The 26,711-nt window shown below is 40.9% G+C and overlaps 1 protein-coding gene across 1 annotated transcript; it reads left to right on the forward strand.

Annotated features, from left to right (window-relative positions):
- The first annotated feature begins 435 nt into the window (after positions 1–435).
- On the forward strand, positions 436–26,039 carry MINDY4B (MINDY family member 4B). The gene is made up of 12 exons (XM_043522545.1): positions 436–549; positions 1,898–2,009; positions 2,533–2,709; positions 5,260–5,379; positions 8,886–8,980; positions 11,926–12,091; positions 12,545–12,610; positions 13,245–13,315; positions 14,187–14,259; positions 16,415–16,588; positions 21,842–22,022; positions 23,737–26,039. The coding sequence occupies exons 1-12, from the start codon at positions 437–439 to the stop codon at positions 23,874–23,876; spliced, it is 1,488 nt and encodes a 495-aa protein (XP_043378480.1). The 5' UTR covers position 436; the 3' UTR covers positions 23,877–26,039.
- Positions 26,040–26,711: the final 672 nt, after the last annotated feature.

Raw genomic sequence — 26,711 nt, forward strand, 5'->3', positions numbered from 1 at the left:
ATTTCAGCACCAAGCATTCATTAAGGTCCAAATCATGGTCCCTTTGTAGTCAATGGGCATTTAGCCATCAACTTGAATAGAATCAAGACTTGGTCCTTAGGTAGGCTTCCCTGGAGTGCTATATGAAAATGATTACACTCTCCCAAGCCTAGTGCCATCAAGTTAATTATTCAGATTTCGCTGAAACAGATATGTAATTGCAGTTTGTTTTTGTATAAATCTGTGTCTTGGATTAAACATTCATGCTGTATATACAGTGAGCAGAAAAAAACAAACTATGTCCAACTCTAATAAAAGTTTAATCAGGATCTGATGATATGAGCTAGGACACTTCATATAGGCATATGTGCCAAGAGGGTCATTTCTCTTTTAGATACAAGGGAGTTTATATCCTGATTTTTAATGTTTACATCTCTTACTTTTGTGCAGAGTACAGATGGACAAGGAGGCATCCAATGGTGAACACAGCTTACAACAAATGGAACTAGCTGAGATATCCAGCAAAATTTCAAATCGAGATAAACGGAGAGAAATTTTTAGTTGCCATGGGTAAGATTTTTATTCTGCTTTGTTCTCACATATTCTTACAACCAGATAGTCTTTTGTTAGGGGTTTTACAAATTTAAATGTTTTATTTCTATGTCTGCATTCTCAAATGTATTTTCAAAATGCAAGTATAATCCCTTGGTTTTAAGCTTTTCTTCCCCACTGGTCAAAGAAAACTGTACGAGGTTAATACTGCATTTATTTTTTTCAGCTGAGTTTTATTTTCACTTGCAGGTTGAAAATCAATAATACAATTCACCAGGTAACTGTTTTTCTCAAAGGTAACATTTTTGTATTTGTCTGCCCTTTTTTGTGATTGCTTCAGTAGGCAATCGCATTTAAGAGATTACTCATGTAACATGTAGCACATTAGATGCTCGTATTCTCTTAAGAAAATAATAATCAAACTGTAAAAAAGCCTGTTTTAGCAATTTCTGCTTATACATTTTTCCTTTGAGAAGCAAGCCTTCATATATTTGGAAGAGAAATTTTCATAATCAGGTTCAAAGTAACAGAAGAATCTAGGATAATGAACTTTTTTGTCTAAAAGTCAAGAGTTTCTTGGTTAATTTTAAAACATAGGAAAGAAGACACAGTGTTCAGAAATACAAAATGTATGTATTGCCCCAAACCTTAAATTGAAAGATGTCAAAGTTTAGTCATAGATTACATATTTTTGTACTGTAGTCATTAGAATGTGCTGAAGTTATTGGCAACCATTGATAAAAAAAATAAAAGGTGAGTCAGACAGACAAGTAAACTGCGTATTAAGCAATTTAAAACAATAAATATGTACAGATAACTCTTTCACCCTCATTAGTATTTAGGATAATACAATCATTTCTGGATATAAAACCAATATTTGACTTTCAATATCATGCATGTTTAAAATAAATTAACTTGAAATTAAAGGCATCACCTTTATTGAAGTCTGTTCTTAAATGGCTTCCTGAACAAATTTGTTCTAAAGCAGAAATAGCTCTGGATTTTTTAAATTATTAATTATTGTTCATGTCCTAATAGGGGACAATGAAATAATTTAAACTCTTTAGAAATCCTGTTCAAAACTAAGTGTATAAGGAAGGAAGACAAAATAAAAATACATATTAGATAAATAACATTTTGTAGGTGGGAGGGTTGAAAAAACATTCAAAGTGCCGATGTGACAGCTTTGTCTTTTTGTTTGCAATAAAGCTTCTCTTCCAGTAGTTGCCTATGACTCAGATGATTTATTCACTAGATAAGAAAGAGATCTTCTCCTGTTCTCTGGTAATCCAGACAGCTAGGAAGGCAATTCTCTTTTCCAAGGTTCAGCTGTCACTGGGTAACTTCTCCTGTAACTGCTTTCGTTATACTGGCAAACTATGGACATCGGTCCAAAAGTGCAGCAAGTCAACAGACGAGTAGATTCAAAGTTAAGTTATACTGAAATACTGCAGGAAGAGGTAAAGAAAAGCCAAATAGTAAGTAGAAAAGTATTTGTTTTATTCCTTTCCCAACCCCAAAAATAGAAATGCCCGACCCTGTTGGGAATTTGACTCATGAAAGTGATTTTACCTGTGTTTTAGTTTCCACAATGCAATGAACAGAAAATATTAGGAATTATGTGGCTTAAAACAGCCGTTAGAAAGATAACTATACAGTTATTACAAAAACTGCACCATTTGAGCAGTGTTGCAGAATTACATGTCAGTCTGTCTCTTTAAATATATTGCTGTATTATTTCAAATCTAGAACATCAGTGTACTGGTCATTTTATAGTTTCCTTTTAACTATCTGGAATTATATGACAAAGAATATGTATTCTTAATCTTTTACCACTTTTTAAAATAACTTTAACTTCATCATGTCCATGTTGTTATGAAAAAAGGACGCTGGGGGGTGAGGGGGAAGGAAATAACTTAGTAGGACCAAGCATAGGAATAAGCTAGCTTCTAACTCCTGCAGCTGAAAGAATATACAAGTCCTGTTCATTTCTCTCTATAGAAATACCAAGACAATCACAAATCTGATTATGACAACAAGGATGGAATGGAAGCATCTCAGTTTAGAAGTTCCAAAAAGCAGGGACAGTTTCTATCCACTATCCCTTTCTCAATCCCCAAACCGCTTACAGTCTCGTCAAACCTGGGCGGCCTGCCTATCTCCCTAGAAATGGCAGTGGTAAGCATATCTTGTCAATTAAGCATGAGCTGTAATTTAACCTCACCAAATCAAGAAAGACCTGGGAATTTATCTGGTGTTATATGATGATTAGATTATTATTGGATTCAAGGCTGCAGTTTGTTGGTATTGATAAAAGAAGAATATACATTTAATTATTTATTTATTTATTATGCTTTTAAAGAACACAGTTGCTGTACAAGCCACAAAACTGATATAATACAATGTTTATTAGGTACTATGACAAATAATAAAGGATATTGTTTCTTTGCTATTTGGTATTTTTGTTGCCTAGTGCAGTGGTGCTTAAAATTTTCCAGTCACACCCTCCCTCCCATTACCAGCAATGGAATTTGTCTACACACACACCCCTCCATTACTGCACAGCCAAAGCTTCCTCAGCAGCAGAGCTTGAGCTGAAGATGGAGCTGGGGGCAGAACTGGGGATGGGAGAGGAGCTGGAGCAAGAGGCAGAGCCAGGCTGGGGCCTGAGCAGGAGGCGCAGTGGAGCTGCAGCTGGGCTCACACCTAGTCTTGGGGAGGAGTGGAGCTGTGACTGGGGTCGGAGCTCACGTGGGGACAGAGAGGGAGCGAGGATGGAGCTGGACCTGGAGGTGGAGCAGGACTCGGGGCTGAACAGGGTTGAAGGCAGAGCTGGTGTGAGGATGGAGCGGCGCTGGAAGCATGGAGCTCCCTCCCTGCTCCCTGTGGAGGCTGGCTCCAGCCTCATGTGCCCCCTAAATGTTCCTCCATGTTCCCCTGTGGGGGGAACTCCACATTTTGAGAACCACTGGCCTACGTGTCAGAACACTGGTCATAAATTCAGGAGATTAGGTTAACATTCTTCCCTTATCCAAAAGGCTAGTTTTTTAAGTCACTAAATATTTTGGGGCATGATCCTGCCATATGCAGAGTCTCCAATGACTTCAATGGGATTTTTGAAGATGGGGAACTTGCAGAATTGGTCTTTGGTGCCTACAGGCTGTAAGGATCAATAAAAATCCCAGTTATCTATTAATGTACAACACCCATGTAACATAAAGCTCAGGCATTTAACACAAAGGGTAAAATTCTGACAAGAGAACTGCATTGGTGAACACACACAAAACAGAGACAGGTTTCAGAGTAGCAGCTGTGTTAGTCTGTATCCGCAAAAAGAAAAGGAGTACTTGTGGCACCTTAGAGACTAACAAATTGATTTGAGCATAAGCTTTCGTGAGCTAGAGCTCACCTGTAGCTCACGAAAGCTTATGCTCAAATAAATTGGTTGGTCTCTAAGGTGCCACAAGTCCTCCTTTTCTTTTTACAAAATAGATAGTAAGGGTCAAGTCCTGCAAAGACTCATGTATATGAATGACTTTGCTTACGTGAGTAGTCGCACTGACTTCAAATGAATCTCTCCACACTGGATAAAACAGCCTGTGTGCATAAATCATTCCATATCTGACGTGGAGTAGCCTAAGCAGAGGCTGTGCACAGAGGGACCCATGATGTTTGCCCAGGAACACCCTACTCTGACTGGTATGGGGAACGTGCTCTCTTTTGGCTAAACCAAGCTTCTTTTTTCTATGCCACGCTCTCATGAGGTGAACACCACAGGCAGGTGTTCCCATTAAGTGTTTTCTGACTAGAAGTGCAGCACAATAAGTGATCGGTGCACAATGGCTTTTTATCCATTTTGAATGGGCAAACACGTATATACATTGCTTCACTCATGTGAGTAGGACTAAAGGGATGAAGGCGTTCCACTAGGGAGAGTGAACAGCCACACCAGTTCTATGCTTCGCCTTACACAGGAGACTTCCCAAGCAGCCAGTTAAGCCAGTTTTATGGCCCCTTTGCATCTCTGGGGTGAAGTCCTGGCCCCATTTAACTCAATGTGATTTTTACCACTGACTTCAGTGGGTCCAGAATTTCATTCCTGGAATTACATAGAAGAGCAACAGCAAATCTGAAAAAGTGGATTCCTTTTAACTAGGTGCTATAACCTAAAATTAATAATTTAACCTAGAGCTATATTTTATTGTAATTGAGACCTGAAATAAGTCATCGTGACTAACCAAAAATGCTTCCTTTCCTTTCATGTCATAGGGCCTGCTTCTCACGAAGGGTACATCTATATTTGAGCTGGGAAGTGCAATTCCCAGCTTGCATAGATGTACCCATGCTAGTTCTGCTCAAGCTTGCACCTAAAAATAGCACAGTGTCATTGGTGGCGGCTCCCCCTCTCCCAAGTACAATCCCACCTAGCCCTTTGGGTATGTACTCAGGCATCTAGCCACGCCCCTGCCTCTGCCACGAGGGACGCACTGCTATTTTTAGGCACAGGCACATGTAAGCAAGCTGGGAATTACATCTCCCAGCTCAAATGTAGATGCACCCTATGACCACTTTACACTGCGCTGGCAATGTGAAGGAAGGTGCCTGAAAGTGAATGTAAATGTAATTTACTCCTACTTGAAGGCCCCTCTACATTGCCAAAGTGGTGTAAATTGGCCCTAGTGTAAATGAGAATCGGACCCATTCTATCTTTATTCCTCTCATGTTAAGGGGCTCCGAAAAATGTTATTTGGAAACACATTCCACGTCTTCAGCTATGAATGGAAAAAATCATGTTTCAAGTTCCACACTCCATATTCTGACCTATCCTATGCTTTGGAGGCAGAAAAGGTAAATTTTTATATGTAATGACTGACCATGTGTTTTCAGTATCACAGAGTGAACTGCGGGGATTTGCAAATGTACTCTAATTTTACCGGACTCTAATTCTGCATGATCACACCTGAACACTGTGCTCTATCCCAGGCATCTAAATACCAGAAATATGGACAAATTCGAATGTGCTCAGAGGTGATAATTATGGGTCTGGAGAGAATGATTTATGAGGAGAGATTACAAGACTTGAATATATTGCATGGCTAAGCAATGACTGAGGGGGGACAAAGCAGTCTGCAAATATCTAAAGGCTATAAATACCAAAAAGAGAGAGGATTTATTTATAATAGTCCTAGAAGTAATGGGCTGAAATAGAGTTTGAGACATTTCTGCACTTTTCCCCTTTCATGCCTTTGGCGGACTCTTTAATTTAGAGATTTCCAGGAGATTTGTAATGAAGTGCTCTGTTCTTCCTTTAGGCAGTGAAACTGCACACGGGAATCTAACCATTTAGAGAACTCTTCAGTTTACTCCCCTATCTAGCAGTGGGATTTTCCTTCCTGTTTCTTTTGTCTTGCTTCTTCAAGGTTTTGTTTTTTTCTGTAATAACTGTCCAGATATGATTACTATTGCTCTTCTTTTGTTGGTATTGTTATTTTGCACTGATTTACCAGCTCTGTTTTGCTGGTGTTCAGATCCCTCTGTTCATTTACCGTCTCCTATTTATAAAACTTGTTTCTTCAATTCAGTCCCTTCAGATTTCCTCATCCAGTCCCCTCTCTAGACAGTTTTTCTCATGATTTCTGTCATTCCCTAGTCCATAGAGTCAATCCTGAGGTCTGTATTTCCAACTTCTTTTAAACATTTTAATCATCCTTTAAATAGCCGTACACTATTTTTGTTGTTTTTCTCCATGAAATGCACAGTAGAGGACTTCAAATCATATGCATGCTCCCCAACGGCAATTCAAAATATGTCCCATAAGGGAAGCCCCAACATGTTTCTAGATCCACATAAGGAACAAATGTGATCACATTTCACTTTAATCCAGCAGGCATGTACCTACGTTTGAAAACATGAGCAGTCCCAATGTAACTTCAATGTAATTACTAAGGTGCTTAAAGACAGGTTTCAGAGTAGCAGCCGTGTTAGTCTGTATCCGCAAGAAGAACAGGAGTACTTGTGGCACCTTAGGCACTAACAAATTTATTAGAGCATAAGCTTTCGTGGGCTACAGCTCACTTCATCAGATGCATAGAATGGAACATAGAGTAAGAAGAAATATATATACATACAGATAAGTTGGAAGTTGCCATACAAACTGTGAGAGGCTAATTAGTTAAGATGAGCTATTATCAGCAGGAGAAAAAAACTTTTGTAGTGATAATCAAGATGGCCCATTTAGACAGTTGACAAGAACGTGTGAGGATACTTAACTTTAGGGCAATAGATTCAACATGTGTAATGACCCAGCCACTCCCAGTCTTTATTCAAACCCAAGTTAATGGTATCTAGTTTGCATATTAATTCAAGCTCAGCAGTTTCTCCCTGGAGTCTGTTTTTGAAGCTTTTCTGTTGCAAAATTGCCACCCTTAAATCTTTTACTGAGTGGCCAGAGAGGTTGAAGTGTTCTCCTACCGGTTTTTGAATGTTATGATTTCTGATGTCAGATTTGTGTCCATTTATTCTTTTGCGTAGAGACTGTCCTGTTTGGCCAATGTACATGGCAGAGGGGCATTGCTGGCACATGATGGCATATATCACATTGGTAGATGTGCAGGAGAACGAGCCCCTGATGGCGTGGCTAATGTGATTAGGTCCTATGATGATGTCACTTGAATAAATATGCGGACAGGGTTGGCATCGGGCTTTGTTGCAAGGATAGGTTCCTGGGTAGTGTTTTTGTTGTGTGGTGTGTGGTTGCTGGAAAGTATTTGCTTCAGGCTGGGGGGCTGTCTGTAAGCAAGCACTGGTCTGTCTCCCAAGATCTGTGAGAGTGAGGGATCATTTTTCATGATAGGTTGTAAATCTGTGATGATGCGCTGGAGAGGTTTTAGTTGGGAGCTGACAGCTAGTGACAGCTAGTGGTGTTCTGTTATTTTCTTTGTTGGGCCTGTCCTGTAGTAGGTGACTTTTGGGTACTCTTCTGGCTCTGTCAATCTGTTTTTTCACTTCAGCAGGTGGGTACTGTAGTTTTAAGAATGCTTGATAGAGATCTTGAAGGTGTTTGTCTCTGTCTGAGGGATTGGAGCAAATGCGGTTGTATCTTAGAGCTTGGCTGTAGACAATGGATCGTGTGGTGTGTCCTGGATGGAAGCTGGAGGCATGTAGGTAAGTATAGCGGTTAGTAGGTTTCTGGTATAGGGTGGTGTTTATGTGACCATCGCTTATTAGAACAGTAGTGTCCAGGAAATGGACCGCTTGTGTGGATTGGTCTAGGCTGAGGTTGATGGTGGGATGGAAATTGTTGAAATCATGGTGGAATTCCTCAAGGGCTTCTTTTCCATGGGTCCAGATGATAAAGATGTCATCAATGTAGCGCAAGTAGAGTAGGGGTGTTCTATGCATCCGATGAAGTGGGCTGTAGCCCAGGAAAGCTTATGCTCTAATAAATTTGTTAGTCTCTAAGGTGCCACAAATACTCCTGTTCTTTTTAAGGTGCTTAAAGTTACACACATACTAAGTGCTTTGCTGGGTCAGGGCCTTAAAAGAAAAGCAAGACGACTGCAGTAAGCAATTAATGTTGTGAATGTCCACAATCCACTATTTATGTAGCAATTCTTTCTAGCAATTCCATTTAATGTCACTGAAAAACTTTTAGCAAGTCGGGCCAAAACTTTCTAATCTTGAAGGGTCTGTTATTGCTTAATTTATTAATTTAGGCCTTAGTTGGACTTTGCAATGAGCCCTGGGTCAGGAGCTATTTGTGTTACTCTAGAAGCAGATCAGGAATCAGATTGCAATTCAGAGAATCTGGTCCCTCTGGTGCTCTGGGAGTCTGTTGGGGAGGGGGAGAAAGTAGCCAGATGCAACCTGAACCTGTCCTATATCTAGAGCAGACTGCTGTGCAGAGCAGACTCCACCTACGCTCTGCCCCTGCCTGCCCACTGCACAGGATGACAAGTAGTGACTGGGCAGCAGCTGCTCTCTCCCCTTGTTGCACCATACAGATAGCTGTAGCCAGCATAAAGGAGTAAAGGGGACATCTTCCCAGCATAGGCATCTAGCAGGGTCAAAATTGTGCCCTTTCTTGGATAGTGATTTCCTAATTTTAGGCTCATAAGCCCTCTCTCTACTTACTTTTCCATTTATCTCCAGAGCTGTCAGTAGCATGGTGGCCATTTTGAAGTCTCAGGCAGGCTGGACAAATTACTGACACTGGTATTTGAAAGCTAAAACTTTGGTCAGAGACAGCTGGAATAAGCATAAAATCCACACAGCGCATTGTAGTTTGGTTCCACTAGTATATGGGGCAGGAGGTTGGTCTTTTACGGTTTTTTAACTCTCTGAAATTTTTCTAGGGGGGAGCAAGAGCAATTCTGATGGCTGTACAGGTGTACATCATTAAATACTGCTTGTTCGTAAGAAATAGAGAGGAAAATATTCCCCTCCAAGGGTAAGAAAATGTACTTTCCCACAAAAAAATACGAATTACTTAAATTATTTGGACATAAACAGAAAGATTAGTGTTGTCCTATGTGTTATACAGAGACAGAGTCTACTCTCCATTATGCTTCTGCAAATCCAAGCGTGAAGAGCAGAATCTGGTCCATTTGCTATAGATTTTTCTCTCAGAAATCTTTTAGTTTTATGGCCAAGAGACTTGCTTGTTTGGCCCATTTTGAGTTGTGGTGACCAGAACTTATGGACAATTTCCATGCTGCATGGCCGGCCTTTGAACTGGCAACTGAAATTAAAAGCCTCCCCTGATCTCAAGCACATTCTTTGTCAGTGTTTGAAAGGAGAAGGCAGGGGTCAGCAGTCATTGCAAAGGACACCAATGTGGTAGCGCTAAAATGAATGAAAGCCCTGAAAACACAGGTGCTATCCCTCTCTGCACGTGTGGTCCTTCTTAATGATAACAAATGCATGTGCTGACTGCACTGTTTGGTAAAGAGCCAGATTTGGGGTTCAGGCTGGCTAATTGGCTGAATATATTGTAATAGGAATTCACCGGTGTTTTAAAGGAAAAAATTTAACCGTTTGTGCTGCAGCTCCTTTCTTAGCAAATCCTTCCAGTTTCCAATGTGATATCTTCCTTGACGGATCCAAAATCTAAGTAACCACATTGGTCTAGATTTTCAGCTGGTGTAAACTGGCATAACTCTACACTAGCTGAGGCTAGTGAACACATGGAGTTCATGGGCCTGTTCTTTCCTCACACTGGTGTAAATCAGGAGGACCTCCATTGAAATCAATAGAGTTACGCTGGTGTCAAGGAGCTGAGAACCAGGCTATGTGAGTTGACAAGTATTTCACTATGACAGCCACAAAACCACTAAATCGGGGGTGGACAAATACGGGCCGCACCCAGCCCATAAGGCCTTTTAATTTGCCCTTGAGCTCCTGCCAGGGAGTGGGGTCAAGGGCTTGACCCGCTCCAGTGTTCCAGCTGGGAGCTGGGTCAGGAGCTTGCCATTCGGCTCCCGGAAGCAGCAGCATGTCCCCCCTCCAGCTCCTACATGTAGGGGCAGCCAGGGGGCTCACCACACACTGCTCCCACGCCAAGCATGGCCAATGGGAGCTGCAGAGGCAGCATCTGCGGATGGGGCAGAGTCCAGAACTGCATGGCCAGCACCACGCCTCCGCATAGGAGCCGTCCGTGGGCATGCTGCTGCTTCTGGGAGCTGTGGGGGTGACACCTGCAGATGGGGCAGCGTGCAGAGCCACCTGGCCACACCACCGCGTATGAGCCAGAGGAGGGACATGCCACTGCTTTCGGGAGCTGCTTGAGGTAAGCACTGCCTGGAGCCTGCCATCCTGAGCCCCATCCCTGATCCCCCTACCACCCTCCGAACCCCTCAGTCCCAGCCTGGAGCACCCTCCTGTACCCCGAACCCCTCATCTCCAGTCCCATCCCAGAGCCCACACCCCCAGCCAAAGGCCTCATCCCCTCCCACACCCCAACCCCCAATTTGCAGCATTCATGGCCCACCATACAATTTTTATACCCAGAAGTGGCCTGCAGGCCAAAAACTTTGCCTACCCCTGCATTAAACACTATTTGAAAATAACTCAATGGCTCATATAATGTGTTATTTAGAAAGTAAATCAACAAGAATATGGTCAAACCAAGGGCCCAATCCTTTTCCTGATGAACCAAAAAACCTCATTGCTGTCAATGGGACCAGGCCCTAATTCTTTATAGGTTATGCCATGCAGCACTGAAACCCCCAAAAAGCAGCCCAAGGTTCAGAGAGATCAGGCAGGATTTAACAGGAACTTGCTTAGCCCTAGTTCAGGTGATAGGGCAAACAGGGTAATCAGGATAGCTCTGTAAAGCTGCACTTGCTATAAAGGTAGATCTTCCTTTCTCTGGCAGTGACAGTCTTCAATAGCACCCTCAGAGAAACCAAAGGAGAGAGACAAAAACATGAGCAAATATCTAACAGAGACTTTTAAACCCCTCTCAGTGAGACTTGGAGGGGAGCTAATACACTAAAGTTGAGTGGGAACGCATCCGAAGGGCTGGAAGCCAGTGTGGCAAGGTCCTCCCTCTCAGAACTCCTGAAACCTCTTCCAGCCATGCTCCCCATCCCCCTTTAACAGCGGCAGATAACCATGCAGGAGCTAATGCAGCTGCTAATAGCACTAACTTACACTGTGACATGGACAGCCAATGGCAGCATGATTCTAGGGAGAGGCAGAGGCAGTGCTGCAGAGAAGCAGGTACCTCAGGGCTATCGTTTTCATACTCTGGCCTCCTCCAACCCTCTAAGCTCATCCCATGAGAGGATCATCTGCCAGAAACCCTTCAAGGTCCTCTGGCCTCCTCTCACAGGTTTTACTGTGGGGATAGAATTTGGTTGTCAACTAAGGCTGATCTACGTACATATTTTATTGTGTCAGGAATCAGGTTATTACATGATAGTATCCTGACCATATCATAACACATCGTGGTCTCACCTACGCAGACAGAGGCAACCCAGGTTAGAGAATGAATATTAGAACCTTAACCTTCATTGAACTGTATCATAATTCTGTAGCATGCTTATAAAATGGTTCTAACACAGGAAAGACCAAATCATGTCAGAACACAGGGCACTCGTTTATAATAATAAGAAAACCCTTCAACACCATAATGTTCGTAACAACCTTGGCTATCCTCAGGCACAGCCCTGATTCAGCAAACAACTGCCAGCAGTTGGTGTAGCTGCGTTTGTGCCGGTCCTTTAGCTCATTTGATACAAAGCCCAGTATGGCCCTGTCTATGTTTAGATGCCAGCACTGAGTGCTGAATCAGGGATGTCCCTGAGCATACACAACGCCTTAGAATTTTCCTGTGGTAGTTTCATCGGCCATTGCCATGCCTTTCATATTCTTTTGTGTCCTGCATTACAGTTTATGTGAAATGAGCCAAACAGAACAAGAAAACGCTCTTGCAGAATCTCTGGGAGATATTCTGTGGACAGCAGGGGAACGTCGGAAAGCCATTGTATGTCTTGTCACCACTGATACTTATTTTACACCCAATATAGACTACAAAATAGATAACTTGACTGAAAGAGTAAGTAAGAAGATACAGTACCTATTATAAACAAGATTTGCAGAAAAAAGTGGGGTTTTTTTTAAAGACAAATATAAAATCTCATAAACCCGTGCCCTACCTTATGATACATTACAAATTATAAGCACTTTAAGATCCATGTCACAGCTGGAGCTCTGAAAGGTATTTCTATCTCTTTATAAAGGCTTTATATGAATCCAGAGGCTATAATTATTTTTGATTAACAACTATGATTTCTCCCACCCTCCTAAAAGGGCAAACATGTTAACTTTATAACTATTTATTTAGTTTTCCTGTATATAATTGAATGCCTTAGTTCAGGCAGAGTCAGATTAGATTCCTGTATTATTCTTTTGTTTGTCTGAAAGAAATACAACAGTGGGTTGAAAACTCCACTTTTGGATATAATTAATGTCTTCTGTTCTATTTTTTTCTTATGTTCCTGACTTACAGCTCCAGCTGTTTGAATTTTTTGAGAAAGAAGCAGCTCAGAAATTTATCTGTGATCATATACAATGTGTAAGTGAGGAATAAGCAATTTCTTATGTTGAGTTATTTTGCTGCTTCCCACCCATTCTATTTCTTGTGTAAAAACTGATCTTGCTTATAACATCATATTTAATGTGATCTTCAGAAACTTAATGAACATGTCATGAATCATTTCTGATTTTCACTACAGGAAATTAGAACAATACATTACGTGGCTTGATCCTGCTCTCAGTGAAAGTAATGAGAGTTTGGCCAGTGACTTCAATGGGATCAGGATACTCCACTCTATGTAATCAGGAGCTAAATTTTATGTTAATGAAAAAGTGGTTTGTAAAAATACAAAAAAATTGTAAAGTCACTAAAATCATTTGTTAAAATCTGCATACAAAGAAAACAACAAATAGGATTGTAGTTTGTTCTATGAAATAATAGAAATGATATGAAAGATTTCTATCACCCCTTTTGACCTGATCCTACTGTGATTAATAAGTCAGTGGCAAAGCTCCCATTGACTGCAGTAGCAGCTCATGCATTTGGTCCAGTATTTTCATCTAAGATTGTAGCAAAAGGCGCAAGGGATACAAATCTGAAGAGTTAACAGAAGGGGTATCTCAACCAGTCATGGGTAACTGCCATAATTCCTTCTTTATTGTTTTTTTATCAGTTCAAAGGTGAAGGAAGCCATGGTGTGATCTTATTTCTATACAGCTTGCTTTTCTCTAGGACATTGGAAAGGTAAATTATGTCTTTTTTTAAAACCTTCTATACACGTTTAGCAATATCATATGAAGTGGTCTCTTTCCTCATGACACTGGGAGGAATTAGGAGAGGGAAGCCAAATTATACCTGTATTGTACCAACTCTTATCACATAGATAGTGGCGACAGTGACTGAAAGTCAATGGGACTTAGACACCTAAATCACTAAGAGGTTTGTATACACTCAAAAATTATCACTCTAACTATACTAATAAAGGTAAGTGGCACAACCTCTATCCCCACCCTAAGAATGGATGCAATTGTATTGGTGTAAAGGTGCTTTATACGAGTATAGTTATTCCTATGTAGGATAGGGAATAAGTTGTATTGATATAAGGCACTTTTATACCAATATTACTGCATCCACACCAGAGTTGTATCAGTATTTTAGTTTTAAAAAAATTATACCCCTAACAAAAATAAATATAGCCATACAAAATAGGTGAGTAGACCAGGTCTTAGGCACTTTTCAAAATGTTACTCACTAACATTTCAGTTCAATTCCTAAAGATAGGTATCAGAATTGTTAATAATAGTTACCAGAAAATGCTAGAGATCACTTGGAACCAAACCTTGTGAACCAAACATACATACATTTTGGGAAAGTTTGGGTCTGGGTCTAAATTTGAATTTTGCATCTCAGATCCAACTCGAATAAAAGTTAAACCTGGGTTTATAAATAAAAGTATAGCTCAATCACCACTGCCTTGCCTGTAATAAAGAAAAACAAAAGAACCCTGAGGAACATATTGCCACTTTAATTTTTCTTGACAATCATACATTGATGTACAGAGTCATTCCTATCATTCAGCTGACACCACAATAATACTTTGTTTTTGGTTGCACAGGCTCCAAAAAGACCTAGACTTCACAACATCTCATCTGTTACAATTCAGTCTTGGAAACTTCATCTGTAGACAGGTAGGACCATGTGATTTTTTCCTGAATGGTTCTTGTAAAATATGTGTAATCAGTTTACCTAATATTCACAATTGTTAATAAGACCCACCTAAAAGTAAATGGTTCCACTTCCAAATATGGTCAAAAGGTAATTCTGACACTTTAGAATCGTGCTCTCCTAATTGACTGTCTTAACATTAGTGTACGCATTTTAGGTCAATTTCCATTATTGCTTCTAGTCTTTTCAATTTCAGAAAGAATCCATCAAGGTCTTCCCAATTACAAAAATATTTTTATGATTTCTTACTTTCCATTTAAAATATAAAAAAGAACATCTGTACACAAACTCTAGATGTCCTGGCCACAACTAAACTTGTAGTCTCAAAAAATATCACCACACACCAAAATACAATGAGAAAACAGAACAAACCAGGCAGCAAAGAGTAGGCCCAGTAGATATCCCCATCCCACCCCACTCAAAAACTATTTGCGTCAGCCTCTACAAGTCCTATCAAACAGATGATTTTTATTGTTCATGGTTCATACACCTACCATAGCTGACTGTTGGTCTCCCAGAATTTGAATCACTAATGTTACCCATGATGAAGATGATTTCCTACATCATTTGGTGGCTGAGGTAGAAAAACAGTCATAACTTTTACTATGTTTTGCTAAAGGGCAAATGTTAAGCCATAAAGGGTTATGGGACAGATCCTCATTCAATGGATGTAACATGAGTTTCCACCAGCTAAGGATCTGGCACCTATTATTTGCAGAGAAGAAAAGCAGATTACTTTGTGCTGGATGTCTATATCCAGAAATGACAATGAGGATTGAGAGCCATCATTATGGTTTTTACTGTCGCAAAATGCTGTGTTTTATTGCCAAGGGCATTGCTGGGCTGTGTAAAGCTTCAGGCATTCTCCTGACATCTGCTATGGTGGCTTCATTAGGTATTTTTCCACCTCTGAAAATTATGTGGCTTTGGGGGCAAAAGATCATAAAAACAGGAAATTAAGTCTAAAAACATGCAAAATTAAAAGGTTCACATGATAGTGGGCTTGTTTTAGTTTGGTATTTTTTCAAAAATAGGGCCAGTTTTGGATTTTTGACAAAATGCAAAAATGCTCACATGGCAAGCATTACAAATGTAAATGCAAATATTTTCCCGCTTCTAGTTACTTGAATCAAAAGGCATCAGAAGGTACAGATCGCCTACTTAGGTCTATCTTCAAGGCACACTAAAGGATAATACAGAAGTACAAGCAGGTGTTGGGGGAAGCGAATAGATATATGTCCTTGTGCAGCATAAAATAAACCTCAGTTATTCAGGGATGCTGGAACAGTTTTTATAGTGGAGGTGCTGAGAGCCCATTGAACCAAACTGTAAACCCTGTATATAATGGAAACCACTTCAAGCCAGGGAGTGCTGCAGCATCCCTAGTTTCAGCACCTATGCAATTATTTGTGGGAGACATCAGTGACAACCAAGATTTAAGTGCCTAGGGTTCAGAATCATAGCAATTGCTTTTCCTCTCTGAGGACGCTTGCAAAACAAGTGGAAATGAGAAGAGAACAGAAGTTGTCTTTAATAGCAAGCACATCCTGGTGAAGTAATGGATGGCAACCTGTTGTAAGCAGAAGTCTGAGTTTGGTTTTGCTGCCTGCCCATATTTTCATTAATTAATATAATGAATCCATCCTCACATTCCAATAGACACAATGGGGTTTTTACTACTGATTATACAGTTTTGAAACTTCCATCAACACAAGCATGGTCTAGCAGAATGAGCCTGGGATCGGAGGCAACGCTTCTGAGTTCTAGTCCTGGCTATGCCACTGACTCACGATGTGGCCATGGGAAAGTCACTTAACCTCTCTGCGTCAGTTTCCCCATCTGTAAAATGGAGTTCATAATACTTATCTTTGTCACAGGGAAGTGACATCTGGAAGGCTCTACGTAATGGCAAGTATTATTATTGGCATGTAGATACCAGGGTGACAGGTGTCCTGAAAATGCCTAAGACAGATGTGTATGAAATCATGCTTTTGTGCCACCTACTCTATATAGAGAAAAAAAAGGAGCTATAGGAAAGATGAACAACAGCAAGGAATTCTAGAGCGTAGTTTCTGCTCCGCTGCCTGAAAGTGTAATTGTAGGTCATTTCCCCTCTAGGCAATTCTCAACGTCATTTTAACAGGCAGAGCAAGTCCACATGTATTTAATGGGTTCCAGAAATTTGACAGTGAAGGTGGAGTGCAAGAACTATTGCATGGAGTCCTGGCCCGCAATGATGTGGGCTATTTACACTGGAACAAGGAGGAAGTGGAGCATTACAGACCCCTCCAGGTGAGAGCGTATGCAAATCACTGAGCTGCACTGACACTCCTATGCTCAGATCCCCTGGCTTTAGATTATTACAGTGAGTGCACTATATATCATCAGCTTTCCCCTTAAATTTCATTTAGCCTCTGTAGACTGGGAGCTTATCTTTACTGGAAAATAAAGCGTGTTCTTAATTTGAGTTAGGTAACTCAAGATAAAATACTAATGAAGACAAATCATGTGAAACCTGCAAACCATCTTAGAAAGGTTCCTGTTGGGCAATATACTGAAAGCACAACGGTTACTGAGGGTGGGGGCCACATCATGGCATTGGAAAAAGGCAGTGGAATAAGGGAATAGGCAATAAGTGATGAAGTAAAGCGTCTGAAGGCTAGGTAATTACAGGGTTGTTGTCTCAATGCCACCCTGCCATGCAGCTAAAATGTGCCAACAATGACACACACAAAACTAGCATAAAAACAGATCACAGGCACATAATCTGAGTGTAGCTGGGTAGAAAGTAGGTGGAGTCAGTGGGAGGAGGGACAGGGGGAAAAGGAGGATCATGCAAAGAAAACATGGAAATACATTTGTAGAAAGCCATCTGAACTAATGCTGACAATGTCTGCATTAAGCCAAAATGTAGCCAGCCCCAGTTAGCCAGGTCTACACACACACACATTCTCATTGTATAAGTCACACTCCACTCACTGCCAATACAAAAGGGCAATGGATGGCCACACATTTACAGTTACTGCTGGACACAGACACACACATTCTCAGTCTACAGCTCCCACACTTTCCCACCCGCCTCCCATACTCAATCCCCACTGCTAGATGCCCATATGCTGAACCTTTAAGGCACACTCCTGCCCCCTCCTTTTGTCCAATCCCTGGCCTGCTGCATCACAGGAGCTTCCACTTAGATGGCTAAAACAACCACACTTTGCTCACATGCCTACACCACCAGCACATCCGAGGAGCTGCTGTATAGGTTCCAGTGCTCCCTATTCTTTTCCTTTGTTCCCTAAGGGTTTTTCAGCACCCTTGTTCAGGCCATAGGAGAACAACCCCAGTGCTCAATGTGTTGCCTTGCAAACTCCAGGGCTTCAAAGCTACAGCCCTCAGAGCAACTCATCAAACACAGTAATAAAATTGGCTGAAGAGTGAAAGTATCGCTGATGGGAAGAATGAAGACAATGAAACACTCTGATGTATATGTAAAGAAGGGCAGTGTGGTCTGATGGATGGTATTCATGACTGAGAGTCATGATTCTCTGGGTTCTAATTCCTGGCTTTGCTACTGACTTGTGTGGCTTTGGGGCAGTTCACATACCCTGTCAATGCCTCTGTTTCCCTTTCTGTAAAATAAGGATAAGATTTACCTATCTCCCAGAGGTTCTGTGAAGTTTAGTCAGTCACGATTTGCTTTAAAGATTCAAATACACTTCTAGATTGTCAATGCTGGGAAACTGCTACTTCCATCTGCTTTTTGCCTACTCCCATAGGAGTTTAAAACAACACAGTCTGCCCTTTATGAAGATGGGATTTAAGCTGCTTGAAGAGTCTTTTAATGTCTTGGGACATTATTTTAAGGTCTTGAGTTACTAGGGCCCAGATCCAAATTTGGAAGCCTAAATACCTTTGTGGACCTGAGCCAAGGTTTTCTTATATTAGTTCCCTTTTTAAGACTGAAATATTTTCACAGATCTAGTTAATGCAGAACGAATGCAAACATGACCCTCTGGGGTTAATTTCACTTATCCAGAGAAGACTCAATACATGTTGTTCTTTCTTTCCTTACATGTGTTACTCTCATTGTCATGCTCTTGAGGCTTACGTACATCAATAGCATGGTGATCATTTCAAACTTGACATACAAGACATTGTTGTCCAATTCACTTTTTTCAGCTGACTTGCTTTACTTTCTAGATAGGATGCTTCCCCCCTCCCCCCAAACAAGAGAGAATACACAATAATGCAAAACATAAAGTTTCTTTTCTTCTTTTATGTATGAGGGATTATTTATACCATCAAATGCTAGAGTTAATCTTAGCTGTCTTTCCTAATAAACTACTGCATGGATATGTCTAAGGACTAGAGTCTATAAACTGTTTAGGGGGTTCCTTCTTCTTCAGTACTTAATTCTGCCTGACAGATTTTGTTCTCAAAGTGAGGAATTATTCTGTCTCTAGATTGGTCATATCTCATTTCACCTTGGTAATTCATCTTTACACACCAGACTTAATGTTAATGGCCATTGGATGCAAGCTGTTTGTCGATGAAGCGCTGGTCTGAGACTGCCAAATATATATCATATGACATCAGAGTCCAAACCTAATGGAAAAGCAATGAAAACAAGGTTCAAAGGCCACATCCAGAGACATTAAATTTGCATTTCCCCAAGTGATCCTCACAATAGCCTGCCAAAAGAGACACAAGACCTTTCATGAGAGGCCAATTCAGCCCTGTTGTAAGCAGACACAACTCCATCGAAGTCTATGGACTTATGTCCTCTTACACCAGAACTGAATTTGGCCTGTTCTCTGTAACAGCAGTATTTACTACATTTTATACCATTTAGAGAGCACCCCCATTATTTTTCTGTTTTAAGTTATGGGGGCACGTTCTGATTTCACTTACCCCTGTATAAATCCAAAGCAACTTAAGTGGTGTTACATCACTATAAAACCTATTAGGGTTGTCAAGCGATTTAAAAAATTAATTGTCCAATTAATCGCACTGTTAATAATAGAATACCATTTATTTAAATATTTTTGGATGTTTTCTAAATTTTCAAATAGATTGATTTCAATTACAACACTGAATGCCAAGTGGACAGTTCTCACTATATTTATTTTTTATTACAAATATTTGCACTATAAAAAAATAAATAGTATATTTCAATTCACCTAATACATGTACTGTAGTGCAATCTCTTTATCATGAAAGTTGAACTTACACATGTAGAATTATGTAAAAAAAAAACTGCATTCAAAAATAAAACAATGTAAAACTTTAGAAGCTACAAGTCCACGCAGTCCTACTTCTTGTTCAGCCAATCGCTCAGACAAACAAGTCTGGTTACAATTTGCAGGAGATAATGCCTCCTGCTCCCTGTTTACAATTTCACCTGAAAGTGAGAACAGGCGTTTGCATGGCACTGTTGTAGCCGGCGTCACAAGATATCTACGTGCCAGATACGTTAAAGATTCATATGTCCCTACATGCTTCAACCACCATTCCAGAGGACATGCATCCATGCTGATGACGGGTTCTGCTCAATAACGATCCAAAGCAGTGCAGACTGACACATGTTCATTTTCATCATCGGAGTCGGACGCCACCAGCAGAAGGCTGATTTCCTTTTTTGGTGTTTGGGTTCTGTATTTTCCGCAGCGGAGTGTTGCTCTTTTAAGACTTCTGAAAGCATGCTCCACACCTTGTCCCTCTCAGATTTTGGAAGGCACCTCAGATCCTTAAACCTTGGGTCGAGTGTTGCATTTATCCTTAGAAATCTCACATTGATACCTTCTTTGCGTTTTGTCAAATCTGCCGTGAAAGTGTTCTTAAAACGAACATCTGCTGGATCACCATCCAAGACTGCTATAACACAAAATATATGGCAAAATGTGGGTAAAACAGAGGAGGAGGCATACAATTCTCCCACAAGGAGTTCAGTCACAAATTTAATTAACGCATTATTTTTTTTAAGGAGCGTCATCAGCATGGAAGCATGTCTCTGGAATGGTGACCAAAGCATGAAGGGGCAAATGAATGTTTAGCATATCTAGCACATAAATATCTTGCAACACCAGCTACAAAAGTGCCATGCGAACACCTGTGCCCACTTTCAGGTGACATTGTAAATAAGAAGCAGTCAGCAGTATCTCCCATAAATGTAAACAAACTTGTTTGTCTTAGCGATTGGCTGAACAAGAAGTAGGACTGAGTGGATTTGTAAGCTCTAAAGTTTTGACATGGTTTTGTTTTTGAGTGCAGTTATGTAACAAAAAAAAATCTAAATTTGTAAGTTACACTTTCACGATAAAGAGATTGCACTACAGTACTTGTATGAGGTGAACTGAAAAATACTATTTCTTTTGTTTATCATTTTTACAGTGCAAATATTTGTAATAAAAAATAATAATATAAAGTGAGCAGTGTACACTTTGTATTGTGTTGTAATAGAAATCAATATATTTGAAAATGTAGAAAAACATACAAAATATTTAATAAATTTCAATTGGTATTCTATTGTTCAACAGTGCAATTAATCGTGATTCATTTTTTTAATTGCAGTTAATTTTTTTGAGTTAATTGCATGAGTTAACGGCAATTAATTGACAGCCCTAAAACCTATATAAGTAAGCGAAATGAGAATTATGCCCAAGAGAGTTCCTGTATATTTACACCAGTGTAACTGAGATCAGAACCTAGCCCAGAGGTCTGAGGTTTCTATGAAGAGACATTATGAAGCAGGTCCTGGAGGATAATGCAATGCTCAGACTACCTGGAAACATACTGGACTGGGAGAGTTCACAGCTACTCGTGGGGAGAAATATATTACATACTTTTAGAAAGACTTTTCTTGTTGCAATGTTCAGCCCTTCAAACCCCGCTGAATACACCTTACTCTCCACGGTCACACCACATCATACCACTGTTTGTTTTCTATATTTTCAGATGCTGATGTTAGCTGCTTACATTACCACATAGACCTACTGACAGAATAGCACCAATGTTCAGTAGCAATTGCACAAATGCACTTTAGAATGAGCATAGGACTGCGGAATTGGGTCCACAATTTGTTAAACTGGCTACAACCCGTTCATTATCTCACCCTTTCTTAGACCATTTGGAACCCCATTATGTCAGTGTTATTTTTAAAAGCTGATTCCCGTAAATATATTCCCAGGCTTAGGATCTACTGGAGGTTTTTTATTACACTATCCATAAAGCAAAGTGCACTTCTCAAGCTAAAACATAGTGGGTGAGATCCTCAGCTGCTGTAAATCAATAGACATGAAAGCACAGGTGAGGATTTCATCAGCGCTGGAGTTCAACTTGAGACATATATCATTCATACCACCTTGACTTATTTACTCATGTCCTGATTAAAAGGTATCTGTAGAGATATTACTAGAGGGAATGGACAGTAATACCTCCTAGTAACTCTGTATTCAGAGCAGTAAAACTAATGTTCCTTTAAAGCAACATAGACATTAAGTGCCTATTAATAATGAAAGTATGTTTGAAATACCCTTTTCCCCCCAGGTTGGAAGCATGCTAAAGACTCCTAAATTACCCATCTGGCTGTGCAACATCAGTGGCATATACAGTGTTCTCTTCAGCACAAACAGGCTGCTCTTATCTGACTGGAAAATGGAACACATCTTTGATCTTTACTTATATAATGGGCAGCCATCACAGAAAAAAACAGTACATCTAACAGTAGGTAGGCATTTAAGCTTATCAAAGAAAGATATTTAAATGTATATCACTGTCAGTGTTTAATATTAGTCTGTTCATGTAGAGATACAGTAAACAGTGCATAAGAGACAGCTCAGATCAAAAGCTGATTTTAAGAGACATAATCAGTTGGGTGGGGATAATATTCTTGAGCAGAAGCTCTATTATTGGGGCGATATCTAAGAATATTGTCAGTAGAATTGACCACTTTTGAATCTATATATGAATATCAAGAATCCTCTGAGATGCTGAGCATCCTCGATACCCACCAATATTAATAGGAATTGAGAGCACAGCACCATGCAGGACTGGGATCACATTATTATTATTACATGTATTACAGTAGTGTCTTGAGGTTCCAACCAAGATCAGGGCCTAACTGTACCAAGTGCTGTACAGACACCTAGTGTGAGACAGCCCCTGCCCTACAGAGTTCACAATCTCAATAGACAAGGGTGGAAGAGAGGAAGTATTATTATCCACATTTACAGATGGGAGACTGAGGCACAGAGAGATTAAATTACCTGCCGAAGGTCAATGGCAGAGCTAGGAATTGAATCCAGATCTCCTGAGTCCCAGTCCAGTGACTTAATCACAAAACTGTCCTCCCCTAATGAAACAATGGCACAGATACATCATGATGTTGCAGCCCATAGGCCAGATCATCCATTTGTGTCTAATAGGTACAGAAAGAGAGTGTGCCACGACGGCCAGTCTGCTGCTACTCTACTGCACTGTACGCCGCTGAGGCTAGGTCTTTTGGGGTACAGCAGTTTATTGGAGCCGGGAACTGGATCTGCAGGAGGTGGCTCAGGGACTGCCACTCTGGTTGGATGGCCCCTAGAACTGTGACTCAACGATTATACTTTCATTCCATGCACTACATTGTAACCCCACCTGCAGCTTTCCCACCACCCTTTGCCCCATCACTGCTATATAAAAGCCACTAGGGGACGTTATGGCTGCTCTGATTTAATAAACTGTATATCCTGAGCTTTGCATGCTGCTGCAGGTGCAGACTTTGATGTATTTTCAGTAACAGCCTTCTAAACAGCTAATGACTAGCACAATAACCCATGGGAAAGCAAGACTTTATTCTGAACCGTTTCACTGAGTTCAGAATCAAGTAATAACTGACGGAAAGGGCCTCTCCAGCCTATTTATAATCAAGGGGAAGGACTGAGAGCCCAAGGGCCTTTAACATAGCTGGTCTTAAACTGCCAGGAAGTGTGCCACCCAGAGGTCATTACTGCTATTGTAAACTAGGGTCAGATTTTTAGGATGTGAGGTCCTTGTCCATTTTTACACCAACAGTTCGTTCCAGTTGCATGCCCATATGCTTGTAATGCCCACAGACTTCAAGCCTCACTTTCTGAAATTCTGACCCCCAAAACTGAACATTTAAAACAGTCGCCTTTGAAATTATGAACTGTTGGAAAGCAAGTAGTGCCACCTATGTTAAATTTAAACTACATATTGCCATGAGTCTAGAGTTTCATCTGCAATAGCTGCATTCGCCTAGCAGTTCTAGACCAGCTCTGCATGTAGAAGAGCAGAATATTACCACACAGTCCCATTAGGCTTCTAATGTGGGATTTTAAAATCTGATCAGCGGTTGCACAAAACAGCCAATGGAGCTGTAGCAATTAGACTCATATTGCTGGGGTTTTTTCACTGAATCTGGGGCATTGCTCTTTCAGACACTCATTCTCATCATTGGGAAAAGAATCACTGTGAAGAAAGTGATCCAGAGAAGAGATTTCCTTCTGTGGAGATGGCAATCAGAACTAAGTGGGAGGGGGCAGCCATCAACTGGAATGGGGCTGTCCCATTCTTCTGAAGAAAGAGACTGCACAAATGTGGCATCCACGGCCCTGTGACTGGCTCTGTAAAGTACGGAAGTCCACTGAGGAAAAGAATGCTTTGTTACCATTAGAACAATCTTTGCCATCTTAACAGGACTCCCAGCTTAGACTGGCATTATAGTCTACTACGAATCACTTTGCATTTGGTTATAAATTATCATTTATGAAACAGAAGAATTCATCATTAAACTATTTTAATCTATACAACAATTCTGGGAGGGGGTGTAGTTTATGCTACACACACACACACACTTCTCACAGCTGCAGGCTGAAAAAAGAGTAAGGAGAAAAGTGGAGCATGGCAACTTTTTGGGGGGAAGAAGGGGCCACACCAACACTATCACTTTCTCCCAGGGCAAGCAGTGATGTTAACTGAATAATAGTATCTCCTGTATGTGCTGTACATAGTGGAAACAAAATCAGAGTCAATAAAGCGAGGATAGTATAAAAGACCATTATGTTCATCTGATGTGTATGAAATGCAAGCTGCTCAACGTTTCAAATTCTTTGCACTTCTGATTTGTCACTTAATTAATGTCTTTAAAAAAAGAAATCTTCTACTGTAAGTAAAGAAAGCGTCCTAGTGGACTGAGCATAGGATTTGAAGCTGGGAACTAGATACAGCTCACTTCTGAGGCATTTTTGGTTGCAAGGTACAATAGCATGTGATTTTTCAAATGCACTCAGCATTGACCTAACTTTGCTCGCACTGGGAGCAAATATGAGGCAACTCTGAGCAATTATTAAAGTCCCACCCGAAGACTTTAAATGTGAGAATGTAGCCCTGCTTCAAATATTGAATGACATTCATTCCTTGAATTTCAGGATGGTGGAGAGTAGAACTGCACTTTCTGCACTGGAGTTGCACCCTTGTGCCAGGACTCAGTTTCACACAGGGATTCCTTTGGCCCAGTGATTACTACAAGGTCTTTTGTGGACAGCTGTCCCTTCCCTGTGTGCATTCCATATATATAGGGAGACCATCTTTTCAAAAGGCAAAAGCGGGACATATGCAGGAGTCCTGCACCCCCGGCTGCGGCCCCTCCCCCTGCTTCTCCTCCTCCTCTTCCCCTGAGACCCCACTCCACCCGGAGGCCCTGGCCAGGCCAGAGGCTGGAACCAGGCTATGGTAAGAGCAGCCCAAGGAGCTGGGCAGCTGTGTGGAGTCCCAAACCCTCCACCTGCCCTGGATGGGGGGCTGGGGTGCCCAAGACCAGCCCCCAGCCAGTGTCCCTGCCCCCCCAAGGCACACCACCAAGGGCAGGTGGACAGTCCCAGGCTCCCCACAGCAGCCCAAGCTACCTGACCAGCTCTTATTACTGCCTGGCTCACCTCAGACCCCCGCCACGGAAGAGACTAGTGCCACCCCTGAGCCTCAGGGAAAGTGCAGAGCTGTGCCGGAGGGATTCTGGGACAAATGCTGTCCCAGAGTCATTCAGCCCGGGACAGGAACTTGAACTCTGCATTTCAGGCCTGTCCCACCCAATTTGGGACAGGTGGTCACCCCATCCATATACTGCACACACCAACTTAACCTGTAATCAGAGTCGCTACCACTTTGCTAGTAAAAAAATTAAACTATTACTATGGAGTGAGTATCTATTTCTGGAACAACAGAGCCCTGGCAACTAACCAACTGAGTGCTACCATAATAGGTATGGAGGAAACAGAAGCTGGTAGTCTGTTCAAATGAAACTGTAACAGGAAATTAATTTCCACTGTAAATTAATTCTTACAATTCCCCTTCATTACAGGACTTGGACTTTTCTGACAAAACATTTTATCTAGACCAATTTCTTTATAATTTTGGTGAACTACAGTGATGAGAAAAAACACTCACCCTGGGTTAGTTTCATCCAACCCTTTTGAAAACTGCATTTTAATTTCAATGAGAGGAAAAACAACATCATGTCCACAAGTCAGTGGTAGAGCTCTAGTATAGAACTGGTGACTGATTCCTGCCTCAGATACCCAGACACATTGACAAACCAGGAACAGAGTATTCTAGTGACTGCATTTTAAAATACAGTTCCTCTCAGTTTTCTTGTCATTCTTTGTCTCTTTTTCTCTGTACAACACATACAAATATTCTGTTTATATGTATAAGCATGTAAACGTTATGTAACATGACATACCTGAACATCTAAAAATAAAAAGTCATATGATATTAACTGTTCCATGAAATAAACAGAAAATTGATCTTATCAGAATGGTGTCCTTTGATTGTGTGCACAGACAGATAGACAGTACAGTATGAAAGTGTAAAGAACTTGTCACTACTGAGAACAATTTGCATCTATTGCACACAAAAAACCCCATGTAAATCAAACATTTTTAGCAATAAACAGTATCCTAAAACACCTGCTCTACATAAAATCTCTTGCATTAAATGTTATTTAAGTTCTCCACAAGGTGGTGCTACTATAGCTATTAATTTACCCTTTACTTCAGCAAAAATGGTACAAAAACTCACACGCGGGAAGCTGAGTATTTTGCCAAAAGCAACCTCTTCAAATATTTGTCAGGTGTATTCGGTGATTTTAGTGACCATGAGACTGCATAATGTGGGCAAGCTCTGTGCAATATTCCCATGTAAACTTGGGCAATGCACATAGGGGGACCAGGCGGCAAGTGTGAAAAATCAGGACGGGGGTGGGGGTGATAGGAGCCTATATAAGAAAAAGACCCAAAAATCGGGACTGTCTCTATAAAATCAGGACATCTGGTCACCCTAAATGCACATGACTTGTGATTTGCAAACAACTCACCAATTCCATTTTGGGCCTGGAGTACCTTCCTAAACACTGCTC

This window comes from Chelonia mydas, chromosome 9 (genome assembly GCF_015237465.2).
Source record: "Chelonia mydas isolate rCheMyd1 chromosome 9, rCheMyd1.pri.v2, whole genome shotgun sequence".
Taxonomy (NCBI): domain Eukaryota; kingdom Metazoa; phylum Chordata; order Testudines; family Cheloniidae; genus Chelonia; species Chelonia mydas.